The sequence below is a fragment of the Mustela nivalis genome (assembly GCF_964662115.1).
Source record: "Mustela nivalis genome assembly, chromosome: 11".
In the NCBI taxonomy this organism is placed as follows: Eukaryota; Metazoa; Chordata; class Mammalia; order Carnivora; family Mustelidae; genus Mustela; species Mustela nivalis.
The window spans coordinates 93411477-93420443 of NC_139030.1; the positions used below are offsets into that span (position 1 = coordinate 93411477).

General features: G+C 39.9%; 1 protein-coding gene across 6 annotated transcripts in view; it reads left to right on the plus strand.

Moving 5' to 3' along the window:
* LANCL1 (LanC like glutathione S-transferase 1) overlaps positions 1–8242 on the plus strand; it is a 38463-nt gene extending 30221 nt beyond the window's left edge. For all 6 annotated transcript variants that reach the window (XM_082691576.1, XM_082691579.1, XM_082691577.1 and 3 more), the window contains 4 exons: positions 1212–1394; positions 3756–3932; positions 4365–4437; positions 5018–8242. In XM_082691576.1, the coding sequence (XP_082547702.1) occupies positions 1212–1394; positions 3756–3932; positions 4365–4437; positions 5018–5094 (510 nt within the window). In that variant the 3' untranslated portion in view covers positions 5095–8242. The remainder of the gene's footprint in view (positions 1–1211; positions 1395–3755; positions 3933–4364; positions 4438–5017) is intronic.
* The last annotated feature ends 725 nt before the right edge of the window (positions 8243–8967 follow it).

Here is an 8967-nt window from a genome sequence, read left to right on the forward strand (position 1 = left end):
TGGACCAAGAGGAGAAACTAAATCATTATATCAAAAACGGAGGCTCAGGGAGCCTCCTGAGTGCCTGGGTGGTTCAGTTGGCTGAGTGTCCAGCTCTTGCTTTTGGCTCAGGTCATGATCTCATGCCGGGCTCTGCGCTCAACCGGGAGTCTGCTTGAGATTCTCCCTCTCCCTCTGCCCCTACCCCTGTGCTTGCGACTTGCTGTCTCTCTCAAATTAATAAATCTTAAAAAAAAAAAAAAAAAAAAAAGAGGACCAAATTCTTTAAAAAAAAAAAAAAATGGCTCAAATGCCGTATGTTAGTGCATCCTGTAAATCTGTACATCATTGTATAAAAATAATCCTGCACAAATATCAGTCCCAAATCCTCTGCAGAAAGGCTTAATCTAGAAACACACAGTTTGGGATCTAGATTCCAGGTCTCCTGACTTACTAGCTTCCCGTTTTATTGGAAACATCTACCACTTCTCTAAACGTAAAAATGAAAGTTGTATTTACATTGCCGAATGCAGCAGCTCTTTGTGGCTTTTAAAGTATGATTGAGGTATTGAGGTATTTAAAGTATGATCTGGGTGGTTCAGTTGGTTAAGCATCTGACTCTTGATCCCAGCTCAGGTCTTGATCGTGAGTTCAAGCCCTGCATTAGGCTCCATACTGGGTGCGGAGCCTATTAAAAAGAAAAAATAAAGTATGCCTAAGGTAGTAAAACCTTAGGAAACATCTCTTGTGCACATGCATTGACTTCGGGAAATTATTTATATGTATGTATACAGTGATAAATACTGAAAAATAGTATGTACATAAAGTCCCAAGAATTAATGCATAGCCTAATTTTAGTACGTTCCAATAGGTTAAAAAAAAATATTGGAATGGAATCCAAAACCTTTTAATGACTTCTAGTTCCTTTTGATCATGTTACCTTTCTGGCTTAACACTAATCCCAGAGGGCACCTGGGTGGCTCAGTTGGTTAGGCATCCGATTCTTGATTTTAGCTCAGGTCATGATCTCAGGGTCATGCGATCAAGCCCTGTGTCGGGGTCCATGCTGGGTTGAAGTCTGTTTAGGATTAATTTTCTCTCTCCCTCTGCCTCTCCCACCCCCTCACTGTCACCCTCTTTTTAAAACACACCTACATACACAACTTATCCCTGGGGTTTAGGAAGATCTCTTTGCTTTAGCAGAACTAATAATTCCCTTTCTCGTTTTTTAGCCCAGCCTTCAAGTGAACCATGTGAAGTTACAAAATTTGGTCAAGCCCAGTGTAGATTATGTCTGCCAGCTGAAATTTCCTTCCGGCAATTACCCTCCTTGTGTGGATGATAATCGAGATCTTCTAGTCCATTGGTGTCACGGTTCACCTGGAGTGATCTACATGCTCATCCAGGCCTATAAGGTACTGTGAATTTTCTCATTTTCAAAACAAATTGGAAAATGTAACCTAAAATTCTGTAACTTAAAATTGTTTTTTATGCATAATCTTTAAAGGAGCAATAGGTAAATTATTTGTTGGACCTGCAATCACTTTGCTAAATGGATTATAATTCATTCTCATAGTATCCATCTGCATGAGGGCAGAAACTACTTCATAGATCAGGAGACTGTTCCACTAACAGTAGAATAGCCCAGATCATAACATCACTGGCAGAGCCAAGATAAGTATCCCAGAAGTTCAATTAAAAATAGAACCTTTCGGGGCACCTGGGTGGCTCAGTGGGTTAAGCCTATGCATTTGGCTTAGGTCATGATCTCATGGGATCGAGCCCCGCATCTGGCTCTCTGCTCAGCAGGGAGCCTGCTTCCCTCTCCCTCTCTGCCTGCCTCTCTGTCTACTTGTGATCTCTCTCTGTCAAATAAGTAAATAAAATCTTAAAAAAAAAAAAAAATAGAACCTTTCTTGAGCACATGGGTGGTGGCTTAGTTGGTCAAGTGTCTCTTGATCTCTGTTCAGGTTATAATCTCAGGGTTGTGAGATGGAGCCTGCTTCCTAAAAAACAAACAAACAAACAAAAAATACTGTATTGGGGCACCTGGGTGGCACAGTTGATTAAGTGTCCAACTCTTGGTTTCAGCTCATGATCTCAGGGTCAGGAGATCAAGCCCCCCATCAGGCTCCGCACTCGGCACAGAGTCTGCTAAAGTTTCTGTCTTCCTCTCCCTCTGCTCCTCCCTACCACACTTTCTCTCTTGCTGTCTCTCTCACAAATAAATAAACACATCTTTTAAAAAAAAAATCTTTCTTGTGCATTGCTGATAGGATTGTAAAATGATGTAGCTGCCATAGAAGAGAGTTTGGTAGTTCCTTAAAAAATAAACATAGAATTAATATGTGATTCAGCAATTCAACTCCAAGGTATATATACCCAAAAGATTAAACACAAGGATTTGTATAGATGTTACAGAGATGTTCCACAGCAGCATTGTTCACAGTGGCCAAAAGGTGGAAACGGTTCAAGTGTCCATGCACAGATGAATGGATAGACAAAATGTGGTGTGTGTCCATATACATATCTACAGTGGAATATTATTGAGCCGTACGAAAGAAGGAACTTCTGACCCATACTGCAACATGCATGAACCTTGGAAATAGTATGTTAAGTGAAATAAGCCAGGTGCTAAAGGACAAATAATGCATGGTTCCATTTATATGGTGTGATGGTTAGAATGCGGTATGTAGAGTAGGCAAATTCATACAGAACGTAGAAGAGAAGTTACCAGGGATTGGTGCTGGGGTGGGGGTGCATTATCATTTAATGGGTAATTAAATTTCATCACTCCAAATAGGGGTGATGAAAATGTTCTGGAAATAGTGGTAATGATTATGCAAAATTGTGAAGGTCATGAATGCCACTGAATTATATACATCAAGTGATTAAAATTGTAATTTTTTTATTTTCTTTATTTTGCTATAACAAGAGAAATGCAAATATTGTTTTTAAAAAGCATGCTATGGCAGAGCCATAACCCGAGAAGAAAAAGGTTTTATTTGAAAGAAAAAAAAAAAATAGAAGTAAACCAAGATATCTGTGTCCATTAGTGCCAGATCTACAAATTATAAATCTATAAACTATAAACAAGCATTGCATGTCATATTCTAAATAAGCTTTTAGTATATCAAATTTTACTTGCAGTAAGTTGGATATATGGAAAAACTTTTTAAACTGTCTCATTCTCCTTTTAAGAACACTTAGTTTGCAATGAGATATTAGAAATGTCTACTCAGAATATTTCTTGAGTCTTTGATCAATATATAGAAGATTATAAAGGTATAGCTCTATTTTTCTGACAAAGTATAGTATGTTATAGTCAAATTCAATTTTGTAATCAATTTTCTAAACAGTTTCTTCTCCAGTTTGTAAAGAAATGTCCTAATGGTGAAGGGCATTATTGTTAACCAGAGAAGATAACATGTGGTCCTTTGGAAAGTAACTAATGATAATAGCAAGTCACAAGTAAAATAATGCTACTTCTCTAGTAAGACCTCTATCTGGAAGCACAGACCGCACATAAAATGTAGATGGCACAGGCCAGGTCGTGTGCAGTTATTTAAAAGCAAAAAAAGCAAAGCTCGTGAAGTTTTGTAATTCATCCCCACTGACAGGACCCATCTCTCTGGCTCTGAATGCCTTGTTCTTTCTCGCCAAGCTACCTCCATCTCCCCTCCCTTCCGCCCTCACCCTCCTTTTCCATCAGGAAGGAATGTCAATAGAACCTTCTTTCATACGGCTTGTCATAAGACTTGCCCTTGGCTCTGCAGGTGTTCCGAGAGGAACGGTATCTCAACGACGCCTACCAGTGTGGTGACCTGATCTGGCAGTACGGGCTGCTAAGGAAGGGCTATGGCCTGTGCCATGGCACTGCGGGGAACGCCTACGCCTTTCTCACACTCTATAACCTCACTCAGGACAAGAAGTACCTGTACAGAGCCTGTAAGGTAGGCATCAGCCCTGTCAGAAAGAAAACACCTTCCCCCGGGAGACCGTAGAAGGGGCTCTGGTTCAATCCGATGGGATTCATTCATCTTTTAAACCATCATGAGTCTGTGGAACACCTAAGAAAAGCCTTCCAAAACCGTTCCATTGAATCCGCCTTCTTGTATAAGGACCCAGTTCTACTCAGCAGCATTTATGGGTGGACAAAAGAAACAAGTTCTGCTTTCATGACCTGGGAGACAGTGGCTCAGGTAGCACATCACATTCCTCTCTCCTTCGCTTCATCCTCTTTCAGACCATCTGTTTCTCTGTATCAGCCCCTTTTTTCTGCCTTGAAGATACTTTGCAAAGTAATTCTTAGGGATAATCTCTATCCACATTTGGGGGTCTCTGGAAGGAGTCACTACAGTAACTTACCTTGGTCTCACTTTCAGTTTGCTGAGTGGTGCTTAGATTACGGAGAACACGGTTGCAGGACGCCGGACACCCCCTTCTCCCTCTTCGAAGGTATTTTCCACACGTTTACTTAGTTGCCTTGTAATGTCAGCGTCTCCTTCTCTGCTTGGTAATCAATGAATTTGAATTAGAGCTTTATCAACAAATTAATTTTATAATCATTTCTTAAACTACTTCTTTCCTTCTTAATATGAAAACTCAATATTAAAAGTCAAGTAGTACATGGACTCTCTCAGACCTAATACCAGCGGTCGTAATGATGACTACCATCTGTGAAGCCAAGCACATGCTTGGCGTTTCGCAGATGCCATCGTAAATCATGTCAGCAAAAACATACACGCACCATTGTCCTTATGTCACAAATGAAGGTACTGAAGCTCCGACAGGGAAGTGGGCTGACGGATGATCAATGGCAGGGCTGCGCCTTGAACTTCTCTGGTTCAGCTCTCCTTCCTGTCTTCCGCCCGGACAGAGAGACTGAGCACGCTGGTGATCTGGTGTTGACCTGCAGCATATATAAATCCAGGCAGACGCCCCTTGTGTTGAAACCCTTGCCATAAGTGTCACAATGCTGTTGATGCGACAGAACACTCATTAGTGTAATAACTTCTGCCTCTTTTTCTTCCTTCAGGAATGGCTGGAACAATCTATTTCCTGGCTGACCTCCTCGTGCCCACAAAAGCCAGGTTCCCTGCGTTTGAACTATAAAAGGAAAACCTGCCCCCTGCAACTCATTGCATGACTCTTTCTGTATGTCAAACCTGGCCTGAGTGCTTCCATTGCTTTTCAAGGAAACAGAGTCAAACCGTGTACTCCATTTACTTGACTTGGGTTTTTTGGTTGTTGTTTTTTTTTTCCAGAACTTGTCTTCAGTTCCTTTTGTCTGTCATTTACTTTTACTTAAAAGTATCCAAGGAAATGTTTTAACTTTAACCTCAATTTCTTCCTAAAGGTAAGGATGAGTGTTATGTACAGTGTTTTGAGGGCATAGGGATATATATTTTTCAGAACTTAAAGGAAATTTCTTACTTAAGCTTATTGAATATAACTATCTGTTGCTGTTCAAAAAATGTTTAAAGGAAACTAAATGTAGATAAAGATAAATATATGGTTATTGGCGGGTATTGCCCTACACCTTTATAGTATTTTTCCTCCAGTAGTGCAGACAGTTTTATGACTGTTTTTCTCTAGGTGGTTCATTGTGAAGGGGAACAAAAATATTAACTGTATGCTTCTGAGACAAAAGTTGCAAGAGTTGCAGACTGGTTTAAGAACCCAAATACTGTTTTTCAAATTCACAATACTGGTTTAACTAGCGATAAAGATACTTTCAGATCTGCTTCCTCGTGGTAGTAAAGAGTCCAGGTTCTGTAAGTCAACATTTTTATCAAAAAGTTCTAAAATGCTATGGTGGTTTTGAAAATTCTGATTTGAAGGTTAGTTTCAAGATAAGCTAACAAAAAGTTTATTAATAGTTTTTTTCTAAATGAAGCGAGTGTATTTTTGAACTATTTATTTAAATTTGTTTGTTCTTTGGAATTAGTGTAAGATCGGGAGACGGAGTTTCCTGTTCGTGAATGTGACTTGGGGTTTCAGTCCACCCTGTCCACCCGACCTTCTAAACTTTGACCCGTGCTTTACTTCCTTGGCAATGACTGTGCTTTCAGTGCTCGCTCTTTGGTACAAGCCGTAAGATATTTCCCTTCTTTTCAGTCTCTCTGGATGTTTGTTTGTTCACTAAGTAGTACAGTGCTTCTGCATCTTTTTTAAAGGGGAAGGAGGCCTCCGTAGCCAATAACTTGAGCCAAAACACTAAGCTTTCCTTAGAAATGCTGTTTACTTAGGAGGTATTAGCCAGTGAAAATGTTTAGAATAAATAGATCCTATCTCTCTGCGTTTCCTAGGCTTAACTTCCTCAGTTTCTGAGCCCTCGGGCTCCGGTATTTATATGGTAGCTGAGGGATGCCTGGTGCTTCCATTCTGTATAAAGGTCCGGCTCAGTCAGCTTCCCCTCCCCTTCCTTCCTTTGCTGCCTTTCCCAGGCTGGTTTCATCCTTTCTGTCAATTTCAGCTGATTTTAGAACATTTTGCAGCTTTGCAAAACAGGGTCTAAGAATTTTAAGTGTGCCTATTTCATGGCTTTCTTGGTCTCAAAAGCATGCTATTTTTATTTTAACTTTGAACCAAATCCCACTGGGTATATGTTGGTTCCTATGGATAATAGTTCCATATTATTTCATAATCAGCACCAAAATAGTTTATATTATTGGAAATTTCTGACCTTTTTAAGGCTACCAACAGAAGGATCTGAAAAAAACAGCCCACTGCTCAGTTCCTAGGATCAGCTTATTTCTCTGTGACTCGCACCAGTTGGGCTAACCTTGTGCCTCTCAGATGTCGGAAGTGCTGGTCAGCTGTGCCTTTCTTCCAGACATTTCCGATGAGCAGTGGTGGCATTTATAGTAAAGCTAATTTGCCTTGGGCTGGGTGTCCAACATGAAAGAATAAAACCCATTTAGTTTAGTTAAATGTCTTAACTATGCTGTGCCTGTACTTTTAGCTACTATAATTACTAACCAAGGGAAAGAGGCAAAACACACTTTCTCTTAGCCAGAGGAAACTTAATCACAGTGCATCTCCAAACATCGTGATTAATTGAACCCAGGGAAGACTTCAAGGCAGCAAGAACATTTTGAATAAGATTCTTGTTAATACTTACATGGCAATTTAACTACTGCCACCCATCCATTAACAAATTCATCAATACAAACACAATTCAGGTTTCATTTTTTTTTATTTAGCTTTTTAGGACTTATTAAACTGGCAGAATTTTCTGTTCATGCCATTGTTTTCTTTATAGTTAAGAGGTAAGAAAATTTGATAGGCTTTTAAACTCAAGCAAAACCTATAAAATTAAGACCAATTCCCTAACACCGTGATGGAAACTGAGAAACTTTTATGCCAGTTTTCTTAGTTTTAAAAGGAAGTGGCATCACTGCAGTTATATTTCTGTTATATCATTCTCCCTCAGCTATTTTCATCTTCTTCTTCTTCTTCATTTTTTTTTTTTTGATTAAAAAATCCTTCGCAAAAGTTGCTTCCCCAGAAAACTCCATAGGATCTCTTCTCTCCCCATGCAGAGACTAGGAGTAAGACCTTAGACGTTGGTGAGCTGTGTTCATCCATCTCGCCGTGTGTTTCTGCTCCCGTAGTGAGGACGCATTACAGAAGTTAACTTTTCATCATGTCAGTAGTGTGAACGTTATCTCAGCCATTTCCGTCTGCCCCATTGAGCTTTGGTCTTTCATCCTTAGAGTGACTGGTTTCCTTCTCATCTTTGGTGTCAGTTCTGATTATTTGACATCAAAAGCCTTTGTGGTAGGAAGAGTTTGAGGTAAAAGTGGGTCCACAACCACTTTATCTTCTCATTGCCACTTCCCTGCATAACTGAATTGAAAGACATACTCGGCTCCTATGTCCCCAGGTTCATTTATGTCTGATCTTACAGTGACCTGCCTTCTGCTAGCTGATCGGAAATATAGAATGTGGAGAGTGAACATTTATTCATCTACTCCTTTGGCTGCTGGAACTGATCTGCAGTCCTCTATTACTCATACTGATTTCTGATTCCACTTCTGCTTCCCCTAAATAGGTCAGAGCCTCCCATTTGCCTATTGCTGAGCTGTAGAAAGAACTGTTTCCCTCCTGTAGGTATAAACAGAGTGTTGGGGATATTCAGGGAACCCACCCTCACCTTATATTGCCATTTACTGGGAAGGGTTGGGATCATAAGTATTTCTATGTTCTGCAAAGGAGTTCACTTAGTGGTTCTCAATAAAATTTTGTTAGGACTCTATGTGTCATGTTCTTTCTGTTTGCTTTGTTTTAAACTTAAGGAATATTTTCCTTTTATGGTAGATGGGGGCTTTTTCCCTATAACTCTCATTCCCTGGGGTTTGTTTCCGACTTTTTCTTCACTGTTTAGTCAAATAAGATTTGCATTAACTTTCTGAAAAGTTTTTAGAGGGAAATATTTTTAAATATGATTATGATGGAGTCAGGATCCGAACAAAGCAGTATGTTAACCATCTCATACATATGAGAATCCACCTGTGGTTAATAACTATAGGCCTACTTCTAGAAATTTCCCTGTTGACCAATTCTGAAAGGAACTTTGAATAGAAGAAGACATTAAATAAGGCATAATTATAAAATGTATATTCAGAGGTTGGAGAGTTCCGCTGAATCACCTGACAGGACTTCGTACAACTGTGTCCACGCCACAGCAGTGTGGTGTCACTTAGCACAACAGAGATTTGCCAAAGTATAAAATACTTCTTTTCATCCCTGAATTAGGTTTTGTCCTCTGGCACATAGGATGAAAATGCCCTTCATACCCCTAGTCTGCTGTTTGAATGACTCATAATAGTAAGGATAAATGCGCAGTTATGTTTATTTCACTCCTTTGAATGAACAAATATATAGATGGTGGTAATCACAACTTTAGATGCGGGCAGTGAGGCGTGGAGAGGACAGTGCCTCACCGAGGCGTCCCAGAAACTGCAAAGTGATGCCTGGCGC